The sequence below is a fragment of the Bombus pyrosoma genome, linkage group LG12, assembly GCF_014825855.1.
Source record: "Bombus pyrosoma isolate SC7728 linkage group LG12, ASM1482585v1, whole genome shotgun sequence".
Lineage (NCBI taxonomy): Eukaryota > Metazoa > Arthropoda > Insecta > Hymenoptera > Apidae > Bombus > Bombus pyrosoma.
This window is the reverse complement of record NC_057781.1, coordinates 7,637,138-7,665,007: the sequence shown is the minus strand read 5'-3', so window position 1 is coordinate 7,665,007 and position 27,870 is coordinate 7,637,138. Positions and strand designations below refer to the sequence as shown.

Sequence of the window (27,870 nt, the reverse complement as noted above, 5' to 3'; positions counted from 1 at the left end):
TTCAGGTGCTGAATCCGTCACTTAAATATTGATCGTTTGTTATGAAACATCCTGTACATAAATCAATATTTTTGACGCGAATGTTCTTCGGGAGAACCTCGGCTAAATCGACAAAAAGATGGTTTCGGTGATATACGACTGGTTCACGAGCTACTGAATTTTAAAATTGCTCTCATGTACGAAAGAGAAAAAAGAATATGGCTCGTCGCATGTTTTCCGTGTGGTTCTCAGATGGATAACGTTATACATATGTAAATTCGTAAAAAAGTATGTTCGTAGGAGGAAAACCTTAACATGTATCGATATCGTTCTGGTTTCGGGTAATTTTATTAATTCGTTGTGAGTATTTTGTTCTCGCAATGATTTCTCCCAATGATTTTGCAAATTAAACGTTCGACAGACAAATAAAACGAAAGAGAAATGAAATATAACAGAGGGAAAAATTTGTATGAGGATCACCGCCGGCAGCTTGTCAAAACAAATTAAAATAAATGAAACACGTGTCCATTGTAGATACATTTAATTTTCGCTTACAAAACAATACTGTTTCGAGACAGATTCCATTTCTTCGCACATATGTAAATAATTGAATTCTCCAATATATCCCATTCGAAGGTAAAACGGGAAATTTCGATTGAATTTCTTGTCGCAGTAATCAGAGTGGTTGCAAGGATAAGATGCGAAGAGGTGCAATTTGCAATGTTTTCATCGTAAGATGGCAACGATTATTTGAAGGAAATAAAAGATATCAAAAATTCTGAACGTTTGAAAAGATAGAAAGATGTCGAAAATACCGTATTATCAATTTATACTGACCTAATTACTGGAACGGTGAACACCGAATTCAGGCAACGATCTTTTCTAAACGCGATCTTGAAAAACCAACCGCTCGGCAAAAGACCGACACGTAAAAGATACGAAACATACGAATGTGAAAAAGACCGTTCAAAAAAGCACCGAAAGAAACGATACTCAAAACCATCGAAAGACAAATGTTTGCACGCGATGAAAGGATTTGAGAAAAATGGCAAACAAAGTCATCTTGTGCTAAGATGATATCTCCGCGTTGTTGTTCCCCTTCGCATTTAATCTGCTCGATGCTTAACCTATCCTTAGTGAAACGGCTAATTCGCATTGGCTAATTAACCGAGTTCGCACGCTGATACAAGCTTCCATGGCGTATTCTATCGTTCGCAGCGCGACGAGCCTATTATAAACGATTACGTACACTACCCACTGAAAGTTTGGAAGCAACTTGACTCTGCAAAGGTTAAACAACATGATAAACTAAACGCGTTCTTCGCGCTAACGACAAATGTAACTTATCGCTAATTTTATATGCTACGATAAATAGATAAAACGACGAAGTATGTAACATAGAAGGATACAATACGATCGATCAACGAGGCAATATTCGATAAAATGCTCATTTATATCTTTATAAACGAGTGGCTAATTCGCAACGTAGCGATAAATAAATACCACGTAAGCCGCAAGTTACGATCCTAAACCGGAAGGCAAGGATTACGATAAATATAAGTGACACAGGTAAGAGGAAATTCAATGTAAAAGGAGCGAAGAAAATAAAGAAGACCTGCTGCTGCTTTGAAACTTTTCGTCGATAGCATACAAACGCGCGCATATGGCATTTACCGTCCGAAACGTATTGGCACGAAACGGAACATCGACGTCGAGGCGATACGATTCTGCTCGTTTCGGTTCGGTTTGCGACGCATCCTGGATATATCTATGTCAGCTGTTGATTCGTGCATGGGAATACTTGTCACGCATCGCGTACAGCTTAATCCGCAGAGAAACGATCAAAAGTACATATATCGATTAACGCGACGGTAATTAGCGGTCATTCACTCGGTGAATTGCTCTATGCTCGGCTAATCGTTCGGTTGATCAATGAACGAGATTAGACGCACAAGGGCCGCTACTAAATTCCGATGAACCCGCGATACTCCATTGTTTTCGTTTAAGCTGATTTACGTTGTTTATGATCTACCGAGTCGGCCGATTCTACGCGTTGCGATTAATCTCTTGTAATTCCGTTCACCAGTTCCACCAAAATCTTCCTAATCCACGTATCGATCGATAATCTGAAACGTTTCTCTTCGAAATATTCTTTACGCGTTTCTGTTTATTTTTAATTTCGGACATACGCCAACGCTTTCGTCAGCGATATTATTATTTCGACAATTTGTGGAAAAAATATCCTCTTCCCGTTAAATTTCTGCGTCGTCTATATCGTTTCCCTTTTATATCTTTCAGATTGTAAATTTAATCGACCATTTATCCGTTATCGATTCATCGATATGTCATTTTATACTGGAAAACATCTACAAATGCGCGGTGTATCTTCGCATCCTGTTGCGTCTAATCCGTTCAGTTTACACAGGAATACACGCAGTCCACTAAACTATCGGAAAAATAAACGGCTTCGTAGCTTTCTGTACAAAAGTATAGATGTAACGAAACGATGACAACACGCGGTCATCGTGGAAAATATTGAACCACGTGGACTTGCAGCATCCTTAGCTCGCTATGAAAATGTCACTCGCGCCGTAACAATGCGACAATAAAATATACATAAACGAACGTCGTATAAAGCTTTCGGACGATCTCTCGATATCGTACAACATCAACAACTGTTAAAACTCGTTTAAATAGGGCGCAAAGCGATCGCGTGTAAACGATTTAAACGACAGAACTATTACTTAGGCCTGTTTTCAAACTTGTAACGTTCCGTTACGAGTATCTTTATTGCTCATGTTCGCCAACCAAATAAATCGTGAAACATCCAGTTTTGCTTCTTCTTATTCATATACAGCGTGAGTCAACGATCTAATCGTATCTTTGACGAATGCAACATTGGACTTGAAATGGCTAAAAAAATATTCAGGGACGCGCGATTTAGTTCGTTCGATGCTGTACGAGTTTCGTCGATTCGTTTCATTTGTCCTATTAAGCGAATATTATTCGCAGCTAATTCGGTAACAAATCGGACGAGTTAATTTTAGCATATTTAAATAATTATAACCGATACTGCATAACTGAAACCATAGAATCGAATATTCATTGCTGGCAATTATTAATTGGGAAGCAAGCATGCATAAATTGCACGGATAAACAACTCAAACATTTATTATTAAACGTTGACCTTTCCGATAACTTAGTTTCCGAAACGTTGTACGCGCTATTTAAATTGAACTTAATGATGCACCCATAAGTACAGATCGTGTAAAAAGTCTACGAATAGACCGATGCAGGATTAAAAAAAGAAAAAGAGTATACGTATGTATAATACGATCGACGTTTGGCCCACTCTGTATATGCAAATTTGTAAATCGATTTCGACAATATTTTCAAACTAGTCGTTCGTTCGAAACGACATTATACTGCCTCTCGTTTGTTTGAATACTACTAATTGGTCGTTCGAATTTCATTCGCAAAAAATATACTATTAATGCAAGTAACAGTGTCTCGAATAATCAATATTGAAATAGCTCTTATAGTAACTTTAGGATCATATACCGATAAATCCCTATATATATATATATATATATATATATCCTTCAATAAAACTAGTTTTATATATACTTTTATCTTACAATTATATCTTGGAATTACGAACCTTCGTATGAAACCACTGCGATCGAAACAAAGCTTTGATTTCTTCGTTAAAAGAATCAAGTAACAAGGAGTTTCTACCTAAATTCGAACATCTTCGTCGAACAAACAGTTATTAAATATTAATCTCGGTTTTCGATCTTCTACGAATTGATCGTGAAATCTGTAATTGTAATCGTTCGTTTCTAACTCGACGGCTTTTAGGGATTACGGTACCAACGGTTTCTGCGAGGCACGTTTCTGTCCTGTGATCGACTCGATCGGTTTTTAGTAGAAAAATCCTCTTTTCGTGGAATCTCCGTCGAAAAATTCTATCTGGTTTTTATGGTACGATATATCACAAACTTCCCTTTATCGACTCTAATCAGAACGTAGAAGGAAAACGTCTAGAAATAAATTTGTCAGAGATAGCTAACTTTTTATAATTAACATCGATTTGAATATGTAAAATTCGTAAGAAAGTTTCGGGTAAAAAAGGCGAAAGACGGCGGAATTTTTCCAATAGATCTAACGTGTCGTTAAAATTTTTTCCATTTAAAAAACTGGTCGCAACGGCGTCAGCGTTGAGGCACAAATTTTATTATCTGTAATTTAATCTTCGACTGTTCTAACGATCTGACTAACCGCGTTGTTCGCAAGAATTTCTTCGTGCGTTCCGAAAAACAAGCGTCCGTCGACTAATAAAAATGCTGGTAGAAATTTTGGTAGAAATCGGTTCGCGAAAATTCAATCTCGCAAAACTTCCGTTGAGCGAAACTCGCGTATTAAACAACATCTTAGAAAAAATAAACGAACGTTTTAAATCCGCAAATATCGATCGATCTAAATACAAGAAAAAAAAAAGAAAAAAAAACACGTATCTTTTTATGAGAGACACGTCGAACTATTTCTTTCGTAATCGTCGTTAGAATTCATCTTACGATCGAGACTTTCAAATCGATTTTCAAAGTTTCAAAACGTTCGTCCGCTGAATAAAAATACAATTGCTCCTCCAAAAATTATTTCACGTCTCGACGTTTCTTTTCGCACGTCGGTTTGATCAACCCTTTGCCTTGTGATTTCCTTTCGTAGCTATTTAAATCGGTGTTACGACTTACGATCTTCGTTTTTTTAAATTCAAATCGCTTACGTAATTTTCAGTCGAAAAAGTCAAAGTTAAAATTAACGTTTCGATTAAGCCTCGTTACAAAAAATAAAAAAGTAAAATCTGTTTTTGTTGGACTTCAGTTATGATCCGTAACCTGTCTCTAGTTTGATATTACAAGGCAAAGGTTCAAGCTTTATTTTTAATCTCTCGTTTGCTCGCTCGAAAAAAAAAAAAAAAAAAAAAAAAAGAAAAGAACCAGACTATCAACTAAATTACGTTTCTCGCGTTTAATAATCGTTTGTGGGAGCATCGCGATTAAAAATCGCGATAGAAAAATATACACACCTCTTCGACTTATCTTCGATAGCTATCCGAAAACTAACGATATCTGCTACTATCGTAATATACTTTAGATTTTATGTTCAACTCTTCTTCGCTCTCTCTCTCTCTCTCTCATTTTTCTAAATAACTCTTCTTTTTACGTGGTATCAGTTTCGTTTAAATATATCATGTAGAAGGAACGAGGCCAGTATTTTGATTGCAGCAGTCGCTCGAATTACGCTCGCTCTAATTACGCTCGCTCTACCATGCACTGTCATCGTAGTAATCTTCTTAACGTCGGTCGGTCTACGGACATCTTCCAACAGTTTCTCCGATTAAACCACGAGACTAAGTCGAGCTGCTCTGCGTGTTCGACACATACTTCGATTTTGAAATTCTGTTAAAAATACTACACTTACGGTAATTACAACCTATGACAGGGAATAAGAAAGCCGTTTACGGCGATCATGTTTGACTTAGGAAACTATTGTTCTTGGTGATTAATCCGGCGCTGCTCTCTGACATTGGTATCACCGCTGATTTCTCGCCCTTTGGTAATTTCGGATGCGTCTTTATGTTCGGCTTCAAACCTTTCAGGATATTCTGAAAATTATCACGTACATGTGTTGATACTCAAAAACAGATCTTCAAATTACTAGAAGTCGGATAAAAGAATCGCGAACGAAACCGATTACAACTTTTAACAACGATACCAATTACAGACTAAGTAACTTGATTGAAACGGTATAATGCCGAGATTTATAATGAATCTAAAGAAAGATTTTATTTTCTATGTTTCCGACTTATTTCAGTTTCGTTCAATGTTGAGAAAGATTCCATCGAATAAAAGAATTTTGTCTTCATTGACAAAGATCGATACGTTTGCTAAGAACGTATTAGGTCGTCCGAAAAGTTTCTTTCGTTTTATGAGGAAATAATAGACGCACAACGTTTTTCTGTCTTATATTATTTTGTCGAATTACGTAGGATCCATTTCCTTCCGTTCTTGGTTTCACGTTTGTACGAAGGTGCACTGTCGTAAAGTACACGTTTGCTAAAGAAAAACACTTTCCGGACAACCTAATACCAATGTTTCACCTCCTTGATGGATCCCGGAGTAACGATGACGTAGTAGAGAGCGTAACCAGGTATCCAGATCATCGATGACAAGCTGAGACAGACACCCACGATTTCTGCCCATGTTGGATACTCGTAACTATTTCCATATTTCAAGGGCTTGTACTGCACGCATTGGAACACGAAGATAAACTGGAAAAGAAGAAACGTTGACGAATCGAATGTCGCAGTTGGAATTTTCGAATTCGAGTTTACACTTGTATCTCGGCTTGAAAATCGATCAGTAGACGCAGCTTAGTTTCTTACAGGCCTCGCTCTTACAGTTATATAGATAGATAGCGAGAGACGAAGCTATTGATCTCGACTATTTGATTAATTTTCGCTCGCGAATCGATCTTATCGAGATACGTTTGCAATGTTGAAACGAGATCGTTAAGCGTAAAATCGATGGAGCATAGAAGTGCGCGATATTGCGCGAGGACGACGACGAGATAAATAGCCCTGTCATCCACCTTCGAGAAGATTACTATCTGATCGATTAGGCTGTTCTTCGTAGACAGAGCGCGAGAAATTAACGATCATTCGTCAAGCCTTTCGCAGATCGGTCTTTTCAAATCGTTCTACGTTTGTACGAGAAAATTCGATCTTCGCTTCGCGTTCGGTCGCTTTCTTCTACCTTCGAACGATCGAAGAAGAACCGTTCGAAAGAGGAGAATCTTTCATGTTGTTTCACAAATTTTTCTTCTTCGTACAAACACGATACTCACAGCCATAATCACTGGCGCGAACACCACCCAGCATATGTACCAAAATTTGTTCAATCGTACGCCCATCATCTGATGAATACAGTCGCAGAACTTCTTCGCGCCGAAGATCCACGATATCGCGATCGTTTGGAAGAAACAGACCCACAAAATCGACATTCCACTCGCCGAATAGAAGTCCATCAGTTGGAATATGTAGACTCCACCCTGAAATGATAAAGAATTTTCGAAATATTTGCTGCTTTCGAGGAGAAATTTGAGAAATGGTCGAGCGATGCTAACGTTGGTCACCATCGGAAGACCCAAGAGGAACATGAGACAGCAGATTGCGACGGTGAACTTCTTCCTATGGGGACGAAGAAGTTCCGGCCAGTTGTCAACCACTCCAGTGATGAAGGATTCCACGATACAGAATTCGCTATCGATGCCCAGTATCTGTCAGAGAAAATGAAAAACCATGTTGTTTTCGCCGTGTTCTCGGATAGGACCAGTTAACTACTTGATAAATCGCTGTTCTATGGTCCTCTGCTGGCCGAGCTCGTTGATCGAACGACGCAGCAACGATTGCCTCAAAACACGTGAAACACGCATCTTGCGATGTCCTGCGATTCGACCTAATTTCATCACCAGTTGGAAAATTATTCGTCCGAAAAAAGAGACACATAACAGATGATATTTATATTCGCGGAGAAACTTATCGTACAAGAAAAGTATGTCGCTTCAAAGATAGTGTGTGTATATATATATAAAAGAAATACGTATTCCATTTAAAAAGACGATGGAGTTAAATCAACTGCAACCATAGATCAACGTAAAACTATAATTATCGCGAAAGGAAAGAAAAGCAGGCTGGAACGATGAAACGAGTCGAACTCGAAGACCTAGATTCACGCTAAAGTAGTGCATAGAACGTAATCGATTCCGATAAACGGACATTGATCATAGAAGAAGCGGAGTGCGGTCGTTCGGCTAAGTCGAGTGTGCCTTACAAGTAGCATGACGAAGAAGATGATGGCCCACATCGAGGCACCGGGCAACTTCAAAACCACCTCTGGATAAGTGAGGAACACCAGTCCCGGCCCGCTTTTGACCACTTCTGACACTTGCGTGCCTTGCTCCAAAGCGATATGACCCAAGATAGAGAAAGTGACGCAACCAGCCAGTAAGCAGGTTAACGTGTTGACTATGCACGTGATCAGCGCGTCTCTGAAACGAAATCTCGCGTCATTCAGTACATCCAGCGATTTTTAGATTTGTTTCGTTAAATTAGATTTGTTTCGTAATTTGCGTTCTTTCTTTTTTTTTTTATTTATTTTTTTATTTTCGTTCGAACGACACGCTCGAATACAAATGGACCTACCTGAACGCGCTCGTTGTGACGATAAAATTCAGAAGGGAAAATTAAAAAGATTTTCCATAATGTCGCTACTATCGGTTTAAGTGTATTGCCTTTTGTAGCGAAACGTTCAATTTGGAAATATCGATTCACCGGCAATGAATTTAGTTGCGCGGAACGTAGAACTTTGCGCGATCGTGCGAGAAAACTGTTCTAAACTGGCCGTTAGTCGGCGAGACAATCGCCGAATCCGTGAGAAATAAATTACCCTGAGATAAATAGTGGCGACGCTTACTTGTAACAATTGTGATGGAACTTGTTGTACGATCCGAGAGCAGGCAGAGCCCCGGTGCCGATACTGTAGGCGAAGAAAATTTGCGTGGCGCCGTCGATCCACGGGCCAGGCGATAGCAATTCGTACCATCTCGGCGTGACGTAGTACAGCAAGCCGTCGTAGCTGCCGTCCAATGTCACCGCTCTTCCCAAAAGAATGAAAAGCACCACGTAGGGGAACAAGGCTGAAAACCAGATGATCTTACCGCTCTGATGCAGACCCCGTCGGATGATAAAGTAAACGAGCAGCCAGCCGACGATCAGAGAACCCAACAGCTCCCATTGCATGCCACCGATGTTCTCGATACCGGAAGTGATGCCAAGAACTCTTCGTCTAAAATCGTCGAACACGCCATAGTTTCATATATATCGTTTTTTTCACACCCTTCGACGATTATTACGCTACAATCTCACACTTTATTCCAATCGTTGCGGTCGAGTGATAGATTTTTCGAGAAAATGAAAAACTGTTATCATCATTAAGTAAGTAAATTTCGTGCCGTAAAAATGTTTTCGTGGATTTCTTTGATCTTCTCTAACGTTACAGACAATTATATCGAAGGTTTTACTCGAACAGATTAGTAGATTTAAATTTACGAAAGTTCGCTTACTCCCAGTACTCCTCTACCGGAGTAGTATGGTGAGGAACAGCTCGAGTATAGTTGTCGTACGTAGAATTCGTGGTATTCGAGCTATCGGACGATTCGTCGATCTTTCTCTGGCCGTCGGAACAATTTTCGGTGTTCCACCAATTTTCTGTAAAATATCGTTGGAATACGTAGAAATGTAAATAATAATTCTTTCGATAGAGTAAAAAATTCCAATGCTATTAATCGTTCAACCAACCACAACCCCTCCAGGGTACGCTGGGTATGTTGGCGAAGGTGCTTATGAGATAGAAAAGCGTCCAAGCGATGATTATGCAGTAATACACGTCCAGAAAGAACACGATAGTCATCGTAGCGTATCCGACTCCTAAACGAAAGTATCTTTCGAATGAAAATGAAAGATGGCTGTTGGAAAGAAGTGATTTTATTTTAGAATACCTTGCAGCAGAGGACACAGCTGTCCTACCAGAGTCATACCGCCTGCTCCGAGGTACTGGCCAATGGCCACCTCTTGGAAAAATATCGGAATCCCACAAAACAACATGGCAATTCCATACGTTATTAGGAAAGCACCTAGAATTTGCGTTTCGACTTAAAGCTTTGAATTTGAATTTGTAGTTGAAGTTGAATCGGCATTTGCTTGATCAATAGAGCAATGCGGAGTACGCGACCGTCGACGCGATATGTCATTGTTAAAGATGAATCGTCGTTGCTCGTTAGGAACGCGATGCGTTCACCGATACGCCCGATCGCGATTTGTCCTACTTCCAGGAAATCGCAGATGCTAGATAATTCATGGAATTTCATAAGATCGAATCTCGTAATTCCACATGGATAACCATATTTCGTAATCTTCTCGAATGTGAGTTCGATCGAGTCGTTTCCTCGACCTTGTCCTCTCGGCGCTCTCAACTATATCATTTGCATATCTATACGTTCGTTCGAATATTACGAAAATGACGAGCGTCGATTAAAAGTTGAAATTGCACGAAGCTACTAGCGATATCAGCGATAGATTCTACGAGTAAAAATTCTTCCCGATATAGGCGAACCCCTGCAAATACGGAAATGCAACGTGGACGCGACGTTACTATGACGAGACGCGGATGTGCAGCGGATTCAACGTTTTTCAGACCAGCGAGCTTTCGCGTTTGACATTTACGCAACGCTCTAACGCGATTCAAACAGCCGAGTTCTAAAAGCTATGGTAATTCTCACACTCACCTCCGCCATTTTTGTAACACAGATACGGAAACCTCCACACGTTTCCAAGTCCCACGGAAACGCTGATGCAGGAGAACAAGAAGTCCAGCTTGTTGTCCCAGCCTCCGCGTTCCGCGTCCTCCTCTCGGTCCTCCACTTCCGTCGCCCGGTTCTGCGGCGCGGAAACGATCGTCTTTGGCGCACCGTGACTCGAATCCCTTCGTCTACTCGAGCCAACCGATTTCGCCTTGAACTCTATGAACGTCTGCTCCGGATCGACCTGATCTTTCTGCTCTCCCCAATAATACATCTTCTCCGCCATAATTCCTGAAATCACGCGATACGTCTTTGTCGTTTTGCATGCTCGTGACCTTGAACGTGGTTCAGGAGACCGACAGCAGCAGACTAATTCCGCGTAATTGATCGTGATTGCGGCTAAGATTACATAAAAGTGTCCTGCACGTGCCGAGCCATCTTCGTCGAGAGTGACACGCGACAATAGTGAAACACGCGAGTTATGAGACATAATCGAGGTTAGTTTCGCCTGGAGATTACTTCGTGCCCGTTCTCCGGTAATTGCTGCTACACGTAATCGCTTTTTTAGTTACAGCTTCGAATTCCGTGGCTTCCGCGAGGGTAGGTTGCGCGTGGGTGGTATACGGTTTCACGACTCTTTGACGTTCTTTTTACTTTACGTCAAACGTCTTTCGCTGTCGCCAAGTTCTTGCAACGAGCGATCCTCCTTTGTAGCTAAAAATGGGACGATTTTCGCGCTTCGGCTGACTTTAATTCGTATTTCCCCGCTATTTCCTTTCGTTCGTTCTAACGCGTTATGATACAAATTTAAACCTGCAATTGGCGACTTGAACGCGTACTAAAATATCTTCTGAATAGTTAATTAAAAGCGAAATACGATGAAAGTAAATAAGCATACGTACAATTGCGATTCTGTTTCTGTGAAAATAAACATCGATATTACCAGAAACGCTTGTTCGTTCTTAACACGGTTCCCTTTAAATGAAACATAAAATTTGTTATATTTGCTTAAACGAATCTCGTCTAGTCCACCTTCCGCAAACAGACGCTAAAATTCAAACGTTTCAACATTTATCGTTTACAGGATGCAAACGTACGTAGTAGATCAATTTGCAACGCAAACATTGTAACGTTCTGCCAGTTTGGCCGCATAATCTATACAATATTCTCGTCAACGAGCGAAAGTCGATTTCCAGTCGATAAACAACGCAGCGTTATCTGGTTACTGCGTCGCGTCGTTTCCTAGAAATCGAAGCTAATGGGCACTCGTGTTCTTATGGTTTAACGCGGAATCGATGTTTATTATCCTATGAATAAATAAAGGAACCTTGCGAAACGACGCGTGATTTTCGAAGAATACGTGAGCAGCGTAAAAAGCTTGGTCAATTTTCTAGGACGCGTGCTTTCGCTCCTGCGAATTTACATTTACTTTCGCATCGAAATCGACATTAAGAGCTCTGATTCCAATCTACCTACGTCGTTGTACGTTTCAACAGCGGTCGCAAGCACGAGCAAATAAGTAAAGATTATTGCATCACCTTGTGTATCGCAACGTAGACACGCTGTACAGCTCGGTACGCTAGAGACTAAAACTCGCGTTTACAACGCGTTTCAGTTAGCGTTAAAAGGTAACGATATGTTAATAAGGTTTCGTTTAATCGATATCGTCTGTTTGCGTTGTACGAAACGCGTATAAATGTTGCAAGCTGAATTTCCTGTGCATCTATAGAAACGTAAATACAAGAATATCGGCTATACACGGAGAAATGCGATACGATACATCCTTCTAACCGACAAGGATTGACTAAGGGTTCAATAAGAACGAAAATTCGATTAAAAGATATCGTACATAACATAAACGTAAAAAGAAGATATAGAAAGGAAGATTCGATTCGGAACAACGTTTATTTCAGGCTTGTAAATGTCTGAAAAGAATTCATTAAGTTAATCGAACCGTATCGTCGACGAATCGTGTACACGGTTCAAGATATTCCACGTTGTTTGGCCGCGAGCAAAAGCAGGACGTAGGTACATACGTAAATAATAGATTTAATTACCATCCGTCTGGTTCAGCACACGCGACATCGAATTTTGTGTTTCGACGTTGCATGCAACGTTTATACACGGCTATTCCGATAAACCTCTCAATTTACGACTCTATCACTGTCACGCGTAACCTTTATTCTCATTAAATGGCATTTCATTCACATGTCCAGTCGATGGGAATGAAACTTATGCAGCCGGACGAACGTACCAAATTGGCAATGACGAAGCGCGAATTATAGCTCGGTTCAGCGATAAAATTGAAATCTCCGCGTTTCCACGTTCGTACACGAAATTATTTCCACTAACGAGATCGTACGTAGGTCGTTGATTCAGTTCCTCAAAATCCTTCAGAATAGTTTGCCGCTATAATTACAACGATATTCGATGAATGTAACTAAATTGGAATGTCGTGTGTCGTTAGAACGTTCGTAGGTAATTTTCAGTGAAGCCTGATCGAACAAAAAGTCCGGGATCTCGCGCTGGATCGATGGCGTCGTACATCGACGATGATGCTCTTGGCGTATGACGTTCAGCTAAGACAAATTTTGCGTACGAATCGTTCGTATTCCTATATACACAGTGATGAAAAATTATCTATAATGTCTCGATTAATATTTGCTTCGCTAATGACAACAGCTACTCCATCCCTTGATATCCAATTTTCGATATACTGCTCATCCCTTAGGGATCGATATCCAACCCTTCGATACGCATAAAATACGCTTCGCTGTGTCAAACACAGCGGTGTCATATGACACGAAAGTATCAATAAAAACACCCATGAAACGATTATGACGAAATGAAATAAAACCAACGAAACTGTAAATTCGACAAGTAGAACCTAACCCCGATCATTTGATTTCTCTCGTCAACTTCCCTTGCACCGTATATCGTCGACGAGGATTATTTCTAATGCGATCTGTGGCACGATAGTCGCGATAACCTGCTGCAGCTCAATGAAAACCCGCCCCCTTTCCTCGAAAGGGTTGATTCCTGCGTGACGCGCGTCCCGCTACCCCTATTACCACCCGGCCGATTCAGAATGAGCAAACAGGAACTGTATAGAGAAAATGTACACGTGTCCCGCATCCGTGTGTCCTGCAGGCGCAACTATTTGCATTCGTGTGGTCACGCGTGTTTCTACGCTGTACCATACGTATGGTGTAAGTGTGCGCGTGAGATTGACACACGTGTGCGTACACGCGCGGCCGAGTTTGCTTGTATACAAATACTCGTGCGCGCGCTACGGATGCTGAACGCAAAATCAATAACAGCTTCGTGTCACGTTACGCCGTACACGTGGATTTGTATATTCTTCTAACTGCTTGTTTCTTTGCAAAATTCTCTTCCGTTCTTTACAGTTGTTGCTATTCCTGTTTAGACCCTGTATTAGATCAGCGAGGGATGGTGTAATCTGCGACGTTGTAATCGTGGATTCGGTTGATTTTCATGGCAGAATAATTGGCACGGCCTTCGCGTCGTTATAGAAAAACGATGTTAGCGGGGAGGTGGATTAAAAAGAAAGACGTACGAACTTGGAGAGACAGATCTGTTCGCGAAGATGGTGAGAACGATACGAGGCTCGCGCGTTCCTTGACGAATCACGGTATTAGCAAATTAGATTGGGGTTAGACAAGATGCTTATCTTACCTGAAGGCTGCGAGATCTGAAGGTAACCACGAGATCCACGATTTTCGATTCGGCTGAAATTTCTTCGCAACGCACGCAACTTCCTTAACTCGTATATTCTTCGAATTATTCGCCTTCCAATCGATCGTTTACATTGCTCGATGCTCCGAAGCCCCGTTCAGCGGCGGAGTACGACGTCCCCAGAGAAAAACAATCCGTTCACGCCCGATCTCTCAGCGTCGTGGACCACAGTTTCTCCTCGGTCTTCCCGTCCACGAGAGTCGAGATACTCAAAATCTGGTTTATCCGATGTCGATGCCTCCGATCGAAATCGTTCGTACAGACGACAACCGACGCGAACGACGCACTTTCGTCTGGAAACTGGTTTTATTACGTATCAGATCGTGGAGAGTATGCCTCGTGTCGACCTACCCTGCGAGGGATGTCGTTACGGAATAATGCTTTGCCGCAAGACGGGGAGTGTTATCCCTTTGAAACGCATGCGCGGCCGCGAACACCCCCTCCAGAAGCCTGGAACAAAGCTGTCCCTGGGCTTTGAGCCCCCAGGACCCTTAGATTCGGTAAATAATCAAACTGGGTGGCGAGAACACATCATAGATGATACATGTTCGACGTGTACGTCGAAATTACGTAGGGGTGACTTTCGGCTTTATGCATTTACGCGCGGTCTGATCCTTTGTAGTTGAACGTCGGATGGAAAGAACATGGATCGGTAGACTGCGGATGTTCGTGCGTCGTTGAGAATCTGAAATACGCCAAAATGTACAGAATACTCGCGGTATGTAAAAACGTGGTTCTTTAATCGCGTTCAGTAGAATTTGAATTTGCAAAGTAAGATTCGTTGACTTTCTCATTTTGATAAGGAGCACGATATCGCACAGAGGTTTTTGATAGGCGAAGAAGAAGAAGAATTCGAGTAAGATGGGCTAGGTTTAATGCGCGTTCCGACGAACTACAGTTTTTGACAAATACATTAGAACGATTAAATGTATATGTTATCATATATACGTTGTTTCCGGATGTTCCATTTGCCAGAACGCACTGTATCGCAGCATTAGACTTCGTGCGTAGGCACCATCGAACAACACGAACTACGTGTATATCTTTCTTATAAGTATAAAACCATGGATTGTACATTGTACATTCATCGAAATTAGAAAAATACGTCTGTACATCTTAGAGACTTATCAGGGAAATAAAAAAGAGCATCAAGATTATGGAAAAATACGTAGGCGTATAATTTTTATGGTACAATACAATAGTTTCTATAATATTTTACACCTATATCGTTCTATCTAATCGTTCCTACCATAGATAGGAAAGATTAAACGAGCATTATTATGTATATATATATATATATATATATTATATAGTTTCTAAAAGCTTTAGAATTTTCCTGTGGCCTTTTAAAAAAAAATATAAAGATAAGAATGACATACGTCGTCGGTCAAGGATAGTTTATCGGTAAACACTGTGCTATCCTTCTGCGTCTGTATTAAAAAATATACGACCATCGGCGTCCTTGCAGCTGAACTTGTCCATTTCCTACCCCACAACCATGAACGTCTATCGAACTTCCCCTTTATTCATACCCTTGGAACCGGGTCGTTTGGCGTGTCATTGGAGAAACGCGCGTAGCGACCCAATTCGCACCACGTCTCCCGAACCTGTAGCCAGTCGAATCCATCCTGAGCACGCAATGCGCTCATAAACATTCCGATTTACTCGTCACAGGTACGTCGTTGTTAATCTTCGCGTATAAAAATTGATTTCTATATTCAGGCTCCCGTCCGATCAACAGCGACCCAGAGATTCGATCGGTCAAAATTTTCCATTGCCAGCCAGGATATCGGATCTCGTTTAACAACACCGTTTATCGTACAACAGCACCTTTAAGTCGGCCATTCAACGACGCGCAGCTTAGTCGTCTGTTCGTCAGCAGCCGCTCGACTGGTCGCTCGAGTTGTTAGGTATCACCGTGTGACAGCCGCGTTTGTAACGCAATTGTCGGGGCGATAAGTCGTCGGAGTCCTGGATGTCGTTCACCACGGCTACCGTGTGCAGAGACTTCATGGACGCTTTCCTCTGAGCGTCCTTGTAGCCGGAGAAACTCGGCTTTGGCATCCAGTTCGTGCCGTAGGATATCGGCAGGATTTCTCTTCGAGATTCGTTGATCAGGTCGCTCGAGATCTCGGATCGACACTCGTCGCAGATGCAACTGGCTTCGCTGTCGTTCATCGGCGCGTTCATCTTCTTCTCGATTAGCAGGGGCTCTTGTTGCGGCCAGTGTAGTTGCAGTACGGACGTTACGACACTGGATTCAAGTGGCAGATGGAATTCTTAGGGTTAGGATCCGAAGGTGGAAGGTGTTTAGGTTTGTATGATATCGAGTGGATGTCGTTTTTAATCAAACAAATACGATTCAACAACGAAGAGGAGCAACGTGAAATTATTGGGATTATTCGTATTTAATTTCACAAGCGTTTGTTTGAAAACGTGCGAGATGTAGAAATTGCAGTTTAAACGCGTCTACTAAAATTCGCGATCGCAGTTGAATTAATGGTTGTTTGAAGATGTTCGTTTAAACAGTTGGTTTCGTTGACGTTGTAGCGAAATACGCAAGATACTTTTGAATTAAGCGAATTATTGCGCAATTTATGTATGATACGCGATATTCAATTTGGAGCCTTCATATGTTTATGGCAGCTTGCTACGTTATACCAACCTCTTGAAGCATGACTTTGCATAACGTTTCACAATCACGAGCGCATCTTTTGCTCCAGCCATAGATTCCGTGACCAAGTTGCACACTCGATTCGCGGAAATCGCGCAGCCTAAGACAGTTGTGGCGATCGACATCGATATCAACCAGCTGATCAAACCAGCTGACATCGCCGGTGGTTGCGACGGCGGAGGATAATAGGATGACCAAACTTGCTGCCACCACTGATAAGAGACGTCTCGATATTCGGATTCCTGAACGAAACAAACCCTTTCTAGTTAGGAAACATATAGCAAACAGTCGATATACGAGAAATTCGTCAACGAAGAATTATACATCGCTTGTTTTCTGAACTCTCTTTAATACGACAGTCTTGATAAATATAACTGTTTGTATACGTTTTGATCTTAATACGCTGCTGTCTGAGCAAAGTATATAAAATTCGCGTGGCAGTCAATGCCTCTTAGATACCATAACATCTTCATTCGATGAATCCTTATCTTTTCACGCATTCTTTCGTATAAATATGTCGTATCAAATTTCACGTTAAATTACTCGACGAATTTCCCAAATAGCTCTAATTGCGTTGTACGGGAAACACCGTAAAATCGCGAGCAACGTCGTGGCCCTCGAAGGCCACGAACACAGCGATCGAATAGGTTACGCAAAGCTTTCGTAACTTACGTAACCCCAAGACGTCCAGACGCAGCAGTAGAGCAGCCTCTGCATCATCAGCCAGAGCCAGAAAACCGCGATAGCGACGACCCAGCTGACCAGCAGCTTCAATCAGAAACACGTCTAACGTTATCTTGGTTGGGCTATCCGAAACTACGCGATACGACGATACCTGAAGTCCTTTGTAGACCATCGTCGAGGCTACGCTTTCGGCTAACCCGTTGCAACACGGTGGATTCCTCCACAGAACGATCGCCATAGAGGTCAGAATTAAAAACGAGGGCAAGGTGTGGATGAAGTCCGGGCCAACGGCAATCTTGGCATACTCTCGAAATACCTTGTGCTGCAGGAAGAGGATCTCGTGCGGCACGGAGAGCAGAGAAACGATCTGCGAATCGAGAGCGGTCAAACAGGACATCGCTGCGGAGGCTGTGCACCAGCCTGGTCACTGGCTATTTATTCACGCCAGCATCCACCACGATGGTTAGAGTTTTCGACGATAGAAACGTGACGTTGCGGCCGAAATGAACCGCGTCGCCGATCTTCCTCTATTTCTCCCCTCTTCGCTCTTGATCGGCAGGATCCGTGATCGAGCGATCGAGGTTTCGACGAAAGCAATGATCGCGGACAACGATAATAGAGTTTTTTTCGGGGTGAGAAAATGGGGTTTCCGAGGATTAAGAGACAATATGATACGGAGTAACCCTCCACGTCATTAAAGGATCGAGTATAATTGTCGAATATCGAGTTCTTATTAGCTAAATATTAGGTGGTGCGAGAAGTTTCTTTCGTTTTATGAGGAAATAATAGATGCGCGATATTTCTTGCTTTATATTAATTCGTTGGATTACGTGTGATCCATTTTATTTTATTTCTATTATTATGATCATACGTAAAGTTTCCTATTCTTCTGTTTAATATCTTTGGCAGGCTAACCTTTATGGGCTACTTTTTCACGTGACGATGACATTACACCAGAGGGATTAACGCACGTAATACACAGAGGAGAGAAACGAGCAGTTTCTGTTCGAAGATGGCAATGTGACAGAGAAGGGATGTTTTTGTCGCCCAAGATGTATTCGTGAAACGATACAAGTATGCGACATTGAATGATACAAGTAATGCAAGATTGGCAAATACACGGGGAGACGAATATAACAGGTAATGGTACAAAATTCGAAATAATATTTATTGACTAATGTTTATGCAAAAGTACATGATACATAGAAAAGTTCTCCGATATTTATACAATGATAAAGCCACGTTCCTCTTAATTAACCTTTAACTTACAACGAAAGAAAAATGCGAATAATACAATACAAAATCCTTGCCAAGGTATGTAAGTTTCAGTCTGGCCGCCTTTATTTACAACTATGTACACGGCGTACGCGATTCCTAGGGCAACTAACAGTCTATATAAGGAAGTAATCCGGTCCAACGAAGGATCCACATTTAGGGAAATCTTCCGGAGCGGGTACCATATCACTCGTCTGTCCAACCTGAAGGATCACGTCCAACCCACGCGTCCATTCAGCTGCATGCTCGTCTCGTAATATCCAGTAGCCTGAAGATTTAATCGAACAATTGTTTAGAATTAATAAATTAATAATTATTCGACGTGAATAAAAATGATGAAATGATCGAAACCATCTTTCATTACGCGTCTAGTCATCTGGTATTGCAATTTTCTCGACTAGAATATTTTTTCCACGATCGTTTATAGGAAGAATTTTGAAATGAAAGAGACGAGACATTTTTCTGAAAGATCGAACCGAGGAAGGGCTAACGGAGTGAAAGAATATTTTCTTAGACGATAACAGACAAATGATGTATTACCTGGATTATCCGCTTTAAACCTGAGGGCAACTGCCCCGAATTTCGGAACAACTACGGTATCTTTCGCCACGGTGCAGTCGAGATTGCGAGAAAACAGTTGACCTCTGTCGTCCAAGCTTTTTAACTCGTGCAAAGACACGCTGCGACCGAACTTTCTTGCACCCACTACGTAGAAAGTGTATCCGTGCAAGTGGTAGACCAAGTCGTCGAGACCGCCTTATAAGAAGGAGAGGGAGATGTTAAAAAATATTAGGAAAAAAACTGATGTTTAGAAACAATTATGAGATATAATGCAAAAAATATCGAACTCATATGAAAATTCGAATCTCTCTCTCTCTCTCCTGGACATTTCTATTCTTCGAGGACTAAGAACGTACATCAATTTAAAGGAACAGAGACAAGTCACGTGCTTCTCATAGACTTTGAACCGCTTATCGAACTTAAGATACACACGAGCGTTGAAATAATTACTTTTCGAAATTTGCTGAGCGCTTTAAATCGAATTTTTATCATTTTCAAATGGAATTTCAAGCTCCAAGTGCGTTTTATCGTTTGAGAAATTTCTTCAGTTACACCTTTTCAGTTTACGGTTATTTCTTTTGAATTTGCGAAAACGTTACCAAAAACAAGCTCGAAAACTATAAACGAGAAAGTTGAAAGGTAATGCTCGTCAACAACGGGAATGGAATTATACGAAGAAATCGCGTTTCCGCTTATCGTGAGAAACAATCGTCCAGATGGAATAAAGTCGCGATCAATATACCCAGCCTCCGCGACGTAGAGAAATATGGATCAAGGTTCTTAACTCGAGGCAACGCTTCGGTGAGTTAATCCGGCTCGTCTCCTCGTCCGATCCTTCCAAAGCAGTTCTTGGGGCCTTCTACGTACCCTTATATATTCGATTTTATTACATAATTGTAATAAAATAATCGCGTAAAGGAACTAGACGCGAACTTTCCTATTTTTACGAAGGAAAATTAAATATCGAAGATTATTGCCTCGAGTTGCTTACTCTCCGTTTCTCTACTCAGTTTTCAGAAAAAAAAAAAGAAAAAAACGAAATAATATTCGTCCCAACGTAAGTAACTCGAAATTCGATTTTAAATTAAACCGGTTCTATCGACGGATAGAAATCGATGAAGGATATTTTGAATCGTGAAATCATCATGTTTGACAAGTTAGATAGTCGAGGAAGGCTAGAAATGTTTAATGCAGATGGACGCGCCAACGTTTGCCACGATGGTAACTGGAAACCTAATTTCTCGTTTCGTTTTGTGAAACGATGAAGCCTTAGGACGGTACACGTATGAGGTATCTTCCGTAAGACGTCGATGCGTGTTAATATAATCAGCGCGATACAGTCAAATGTTGGAACAAGAGGAAGCGTAATTTGTTTTTCTTTCCGCGATTTAGCCTATTTCCACGCTGACTCAACCAGTCGTTCAACTACGCGTTAGTCGTAGAGAATTTTTAATGACGCACATGAGCAGCGAAATGAGGAATCTTGTGTATTTTAAAATGTGCGATGGTAGATGCTAAGAAAACAGAGAAGCTATTCCGCTCGTCGTTTCTTAGCGGTTCGTTTAAACGAGCTAACATTAGCGAAGGATGAATAGTTTCCTTCTCATTTTCGAGATCGCCTCGCTATCCTATATCGTATGTTGCTCTATGAAATTGCAAGAAGCAAGGAAGAAAAAGAAAACGAGGATCTTTCTCTGAAATTTCGCTACGACGTTTCCGAGCAACGTGACTTCATCTCAAAGTAATCGAGTAATTACATTAGGAGGATTCGATCGGAGTCGTATTTAATAGAAAAAAATTGGATCATTCGATAAAAGCGACGAATTAAAGTTAGTTACCTTGATCGAGGAGAATGATCTCGACGGTCGCCCCGAGCGGTATATACCTCACATGAACACACTCGCAAACGTCTGAAGCGGTAGCGTCGCTACGGCGGCAGCGTCGCGACGACAACGACGCAGTTTCGTTGTTCTCGACACGAGCGTCGTCCTCGTCGGGGGTGGAAGAGCACATAGTCTCCTCGGAGACGTCGGCGCCCTGTGTCAACAGCGGTGACGACGGGTACGTGAACGTCGCGTTGTTCACGTTCAGAACTCTCATCTCCACGCCGCTGTTTCCTTCGATAACGTTAAATACAACGAATTAAAATTAATTTCACGTTATTTCTAAATATAAAACGCGTTCGGTTCGCGCGAGAACGTTGAGATACATCGCAGAAAAAATGCGAACGACACGAAAAATTGTTGCAGACAAAAATCGTGCGATATCGAGCCATCGGATGTCGAGGACACGCTACGTTTTCGTTTATTTGTCCCTGCAAACAACTCGAAAAAATCACGTCCTGCGATAACGTTTTTCATTATGTTCACGTATGATGGAATGTATAACGTTATATAGGGTGTGCAAAGTATATTGTACTTTCTCGCGTATACATTCGAAAATAGATAAGAACGTCGAGTGGACTGTCATTTTTTACTACGTTCGATCCGAATAAAGCTATGGAATAACGCCGACGCGGTATAAGTATAACGATGACGTCCGTAAAGAGGATGCTAGCGAGAAATGAAATTTACATTCCCGTTATTGCATCTCACATCGTACGAAGAAATCGCCTGGTTGAAATTTCTTAGAAACTACGAACCTTCGTGACACTCTCTTTCGTTACCTTGTCAGGCGCGTGTTCCTCGTAATTATTGCAAGTAAAATAAGATGGTTAAGGTCAGGCACACGAAGACCGCTCGTTAAGTAGTTTCAACGTCCGTGAACGTTGAAACGCAGACCGAAGTTACCGCGATATGCGATAAACCAGGGATTAATAGTATCCGTTTTCTCCGCGGCATTGGTTAAACGTAACCTGTCCTCGATTTTTCATCGTTTAGCGTATCGACCGCGTGCGTGTCAGTTTTCGCACTTTCCCCGCCTGTCATTAAATCGAGTTATAGAGAACTGCACAGAACCATGTAGATTAAATCACGCTGTAACTTGAAAGTTCATTGGGAAAAAGAGAAACGAGGCGCGTGAGAAGAACTAGAAAGAGGAAAGGAAGAAAAAGATCTGTTATGGTTGACAGTATTCATTTTGGTACGCCTTTGAAATATCCACGTTGATCTAATAGATTTGACAGAGCTTTTCTTTCAAAGGTAATTAAAGACGCGCGTAAACGAATCTAACGATAAATCAAAGTAGAAAATTCGCAATTTTAATTCACGAAGAGTATTCACGGAATGTGGTTGTGCGTTTCAAGGAAATTACTATCTATTTACTGGCTGTTCGTCGCTTACCAACGATGTCGTTCGTCTGCAGCTTGTAATTGATAGGCAAACGGATGGTGACGTCGGTTTTCGGTTTCCCTAGAGCAGCTGGTATCTTCCGCAATGCATGCAATTCCGTCACGCACAGACTCTCTGGATTTTCACACTTTGCCGCGGGGTTCGTCGTCATCGCCACTCGAACTTCCTCGACTTCCGACTGTTCAGTAGCTTCCGTCACGGGCAACGGATCCTTCGTTGAACTTCCCTTGTATTCTAAGATCGCGGCACCACTTATGGGACTGATCGCACATTCTTTCGACGTGTACACGTTCATCCAGTAGGAAGCAACTCGCTTGTTCGCCTTCAGGACAAAATCTGCTCTCTCACCTGCGATACATTTTGCAATTTTTCTATATGTATCATGGTCTGCCTGTGTAGTTACGAGAATAAAGCAGTAGCTGATTTATCGCTTACTGATAAAATCTCTGATCAATATCTTTCGGAAAGACAGAAAAGTGAAATTTCCATAATCTGAGAATCGCTCGCTTCGGCTCTTTGAAAGAAAGAAGCCCGAAGAAATAAAGTTGTAACTTTAATTCTTATACATTTGTGGCGATTTTAATTGCTGCATATTCGTTACGGCAATTATAAATGCGAACATTTATGAATTTATGCATTTATGCGCAAAGGTGAGCACCAGTGCAGAAATATGTAAAATAAATACACGCAATAGTTGGAAGATAAGGCACACTTTTGTTCGTGTTTCGCTTTTTAATGCGTCTTTCGGTAAGTATATGAATTTTCATATCGATAAGCAACGTTTCGATCTTTAATTTCCATTTATTTTGGAAATTAGTCTATTAGGACTTGGTACATCCTATATTGTACAAGGTGTCTCAGTATTGATGGTACAACCTGGAGGAGGTGATTGTACATGAGCGAACAAGTGGAATATATGGAATAATATAAATTACAATTGAATAATATTTCAAATATTCGTTCGAGGTTTCGTTTTCGATAAAATCGACTTTGAATTTCCTCCGAGTACGCGCGCGCTTCACTATGCCGTAATTAGACGAATCTCGATACAAAGCGTTATTTATTTCACCCATTTACGTAGAAACGTACATATTAAATCAAAAGTTTGCTCCGAGGACAACGCAAGTCTTGGACGATTAAGGAAGCGAATTGGAAATCGTGCACGAAGAATTAATTGAAAAATTCAACGAGAAAGATTTATTCCATATTTTCGACTTATTTTCTCATGTATTAGGTTGTCAGAAAAGCGTCTTACTTTTACAGACACGTCTTTTACAACGACGCGTCTTTATACAACGTCGAACATTGTGATCTTTATTTTGATAGAACAAAATGGATCATACGTAATTCGATAAAATAATATAAAACGAAAAATATTGTGCATCCATTATTTCCTTATAAAACGGAAGAAACTTTTTGGACCACCTGATACAATCACCGCCTTCAGTTTGTACCATCGATACCGAAGCAGCCTGTATTTTACATACAGAGAATCGAGGCACACGGTGCATGCGACAACACTCACCTTTCGCCAAAGTAATCGATGCAATTTGTCGTGGTTCCACTGGCTGGCCATCGAGAGCGATCAGGAGAAGGGGATGAGCATCGACGGAGATCGTTATTGGACAGGATCCAGCACCACCAGCGTTCGCAACGCGGAATCTGTGACGTCGTCCCGGGATAACTGTGAACCTGGTCAAAGGGACGTTCGGCCCATTTGGCTGCCGTCCCCTGCCATTCACCAAAAGGATCGCTGGTTTCGCGTGGCCGTCGGTGAACGTGATTTCGGTGGAATGTTGCCACTGGCTCACGAGAACCACGTGATCCGAATCGTCGATATCGTAAAGAGCGCGATGAGGATCTTTGATATCGGCTTGCTTCACGATCAACGCGCCAAATATGCCATTAGTAACGTCGGCACCTACAAATTAAACGAATTCCTTCTAATTCATTGTGACGTGGTTAATACAAAGAAGAAGAAACAATTCGTAGATTCGTTGCACTCGTATGGAAGTACCAATTTTTGCAAAGTATCGCTCACTGCAGTTTCGCCAGCAGGCTTCGTTGCTAATAAAAAAAACGATCCAAGTAATCGGAAATATGGTAATTTCGCTATCACGTTGCTACGATTGTCTGTAACTGGCGAACGAAAGTATTAATTACTTACCAGCGTGAGCATGCCATAGATGAGTTCCAGCGGAAGAAGCGCGAAATTTATATTGGAAGGTGGTGTAGCTCGGTATCGGGCACTGAGTGACCAGAGGCGCGCCGTCCATATGCGGCGTCTCAATCTGCGTTTGGCCACGCCAGTGCATCGCCGCAGTTTTACCCGGAATCCGATTAATCACGTCCACTACCAAGATATCGTTCTCGCAAACCTGACAACCAAAGAAACGGTCGGTATGCGTAAATTGGCTAGAGATAAATCTTGTTTCTTATCTGTAGCTAGTTTCCAAGAGTTTTTTACAAGACCGCTATCTAAATAACGTACGATACGACAAAAACAAAGTACGAATGCTTGTTCGAGCATTCGCGTGAAATCTCAGTCTTCTGGGATACAAGTTGCTCGAACAGATACGAGAAGATAGCAATTATCCGTAAGCACGTGATACGGCGCACGAGTGAAAATGGCAAATGTATTTGAGAAACCAACATAAATTGATTCGAAACGGTTGTCAGAGGAGAGAAAGTCAGAGTGATTCTGCATAGGCAACTCTAACGTCTCTGATCCTCTGGCAAAGGAATCCTTCGGTGTAGTTTCCAATTCTTCGGTTCTCGAATTCCGTCATCGAATTGTGAATTTTCCACTTCAATTTTTCGAACTGCGGTGTGTTTCACCATCTCCGTACGATCTCTATATTCGTCTTCTATAGCCTTGAAATCCTTCGCTTGGAATTCTATCGGACGGGACCCTCTATTTCAATTTCTATCGCTGCCGAGCTCTTTATTTTAATTCATACAACCCCCTTGGTCGCTCGCTTCGGTTTCTATAACCCCCGGGGTCCCCTATTTCTGCTCATACGACGCCGGAAATCCACTATTTCAATCTCTATAACCTTCAAGTTCTTTATTCCAACTTTTATGATCGCCGAGTCCTCTACTTCAACTTCTATAACCTCGAGCTTCTCTGTTTCTTATGATCTTTTACGGCTTCGGCATCCTCTAACTTCACGGTCACTCGGTATCGACTTTCTCCTTACAAACCACCTGTGAAACCTCGATTATCGGAATATTCCTGGAATATTTAAGGACTCTACCTTTTAATTTAAAAAATCCACACGCAAGGATAGAAATTGAAAAAGATCGTTAAATTTTTATTCGAAGGTCTGCCTTCCCATTTAATATCGATATTTACCAAACAGCTCGAAACGATCCCCTTTCATCAAAAAAAAAAAAAAAAAGAAAAACCGAATTTATTCTATTCTCTCCGAACAATTAGTTCGAAGGACCAAGATTCCGTGGCTCTTCTCTCTTCCTTTCCCTTTCAACTTCGTTTCGATATTCGTAACAAACTTTCGAGAAATACCTGAATAATGGGACCAGGCAGCTGACGATTCGCCGTGAGGATCCCGCGTCTCTGTCCATCCGCCGAGACGCAGTGATCGGACAAACATGCTGTTTCGTTCTGTGGACAATCGCCGCACGATCTATGGAGCAGAGATTGCAAACAATGAAGAAAAATAGGTAGCTGTGTAAATCATAGAGATTGCAGTCGGAGCGTGAACGATAGAACAGCGAGTAGCGGCGCGAAAGATTTCCGCGTTTCAGCGCTCGAGGAATTGTATAACGGTAGTTCGCGTTGGTAACTCGATCGGTGATTCTGATGAAAATGATCACTGGACGCGGGAATCGTTGCATCGCTGATATGACTAAACGTACCGCACTGTAACGCGTATTTATTTACCGCGAATTACGTACAAAATGTATACATAAATTTATCAAAACTTGAAACCTCGAAGTTGAAGAATAATTTTTGAAGTTGGACCAAACGATCGGAGTCTTTTTCGAGAAGTTAGGAGAATCGTTCCGGCAGACGAGGCGTAAAAGAAATTTGAAAAAATTGCAAGTGGTCGAAATCACGAAGGAACGAGCGAATGCCGCATTTTTCAATTTTTTTACCTGGCGTCGTAATGAGAATTCGAACATTTATGTCTGTTACATAGATGCATGCGTCTCCGATACTGATTTCCGTAAAATGTTCGCCATATATAAATGTTGCACACGTATTGTTTAAATTTTCATTACAATTCCGAATGAGAAAGGTTGCAAAACGCGACCTTTAATTTTTTTCTTCGCGATTCCGATCGATTGCAAGTTTCTGAAACAATTTTTTCGTACGTCACTTGGCAAACTAATCCTCTTAACTTCTCAAGAGAACCGAAGTCGTTTGATCCAATTTTCAAAAAGTTTCGAAAGATGTTGCCACCGGTTTGAAAGTCACCTGATTTACATTATGGAAACGATCGGGCAATATTTTCCCCCTTTTTCTTCGTCTTTTCCTTGCTTTTTGCATGATAAGGGAGATTTAGCCGAGTGTCGATAGAAATGTGCAATATACAGAGTGTCCAGGATTTAACAGTCAAACTTCATCGATGTCCCCTATGTATACGATTAATCGTATTTCTTGTGCTCCGATGTTTCCAAGAAGCATCGAGTGACCCACATTATACGTGACATTTCTTTCGCTTGATCCTCGCCATTGAATATACCGACACATCATGATCGCTAAAACCTGGGATACCCTGTACATTTAGCGGTTTTGTTATGGCTTTTTTAACACGTTCGCGGTCACCGATGCGTGCATCGCGACGAAATATTACGGTCAGTTGTAAATAATAAGATGGAGAAAGAGACAGATGATAATCTTACTTGCTAAGCGACTGGAACACTTCGAGAGTGAGCTTCAATCGACAAATCATTGGCCAATCCAAATGGTGGCATGGTCTATCGCAGGAGAGGAATATTTGTTCTATAACAAACATAAAGGCAAGAAAATAAATCATCGTGTAAAATCGATCGAGCAAGCACATCCGCCCATTGCTGTCGTTAATTTTAACACGATTTCACTGGAAATTTCTCTCGATCCATTAATTATCACTTTTCCACTTTGAGAACTACGACAGGAAAATTGCTACGTGGATTTCGGATGGACGGAATTACGTATTTTTCTCTATCGATAGAATTACGTCGGATGGAAAAGATCGGTTAAAATTCTGTCTCGCGTAGCTG

General features: G+C 41.4%; 3 protein-coding genes across 10 annotated transcripts in view; all 3 read right to left on the bottom strand.

The window, feature by feature from the left end:
- Positions 1 to 503: 503 nt before the first annotated feature.
- Positions 504 to 14,518, bottom strand: LOC122573900 (sodium- and chloride-dependent GABA transporter 1-like). Its single transcript, XM_043740848.1, has 11 exons — positions 14,098 to 14,518; positions 10,387 to 10,692; positions 9,601 to 9,735; positions 9,401 to 9,529; positions 9,166 to 9,310; positions 8,517 to 8,888; positions 7,875 to 8,091; positions 7,168 to 7,320; positions 6,889 to 7,092; positions 6,143 to 6,313; positions 504 to 5,647 (listed from the first exon to the last, which is right to left on the bottom strand). The coding sequence occupies exons 2-11, from the start codon at positions 10,685 to 10,687 to the stop codon at positions 5,510 to 5,512; spliced, it is 1,965 nt and encodes a 654-aa protein (XP_043596783.1). The 5' UTR covers positions 10,688 to 10,692; positions 14,098 to 14,518; the 3' UTR covers positions 504 to 5,509.
- A 1,049-nt stretch (positions 14,519 to 15,567) lies between these two features.
- Positions 15,568 to 17,918, bottom strand: LOC122573911. The gene is made up of 4 exons (XM_043740873.1): positions 17,667 to 17,918; positions 17,504 to 17,599; positions 16,823 to 17,073; positions 15,568 to 16,411 (listed from the first exon to the last, which is right to left on the bottom strand). The coding sequence occupies exons 1-4, from the start codon at positions 17,910 to 17,912 to the stop codon at positions 16,033 to 16,035; spliced, it is 972 nt and encodes a 323-aa protein (XP_043596808.1). The 5' UTR covers positions 17,913 to 17,918; the 3' UTR covers positions 15,568 to 16,032.
- A 744-nt stretch (positions 17,919 to 18,662) lies between these two features.
- LOC122573901 (laccase-4-like) overlaps positions 18,663 to 27,870 on the bottom strand; it is a 41,023-nt gene continuing 31,815 nt past the window's right edge. For 7 of the 8 annotated variants that reach the window (XM_043740850.1, XM_043740854.1, XM_043740853.1 and 4 more), the window contains 8 exons: positions 27,511 to 27,610; positions 26,168 to 26,288; positions 24,809 to 25,019; positions 24,167 to 24,562; positions 22,633 to 22,989; positions 21,190 to 21,468; positions 19,331 to 19,546; positions 18,663 to 19,058 (listed from right to left, as the gene is read on the bottom strand). In XM_043740850.1, the coding sequence (XP_043596785.1) occupies positions 18,907 to 19,058; positions 19,331 to 19,546; positions 21,190 to 21,468; positions 22,633 to 22,989; positions 24,167 to 24,562; positions 24,809 to 25,019; positions 26,168 to 26,288; positions 27,511 to 27,610 (1,832 nt within the window). In that variant the 3' untranslated portion in view covers positions 18,663 to 18,906. The remainder of the gene's footprint in view (positions 19,059 to 19,330; positions 19,547 to 21,189; positions 21,469 to 22,632; positions 22,990 to 24,166; positions 24,563 to 24,808; positions 25,020 to 26,167; positions 26,289 to 27,510; positions 27,611 to 27,870) is intronic. The other variant, XM_043740857.1, reaches the window with a different exon arrangement.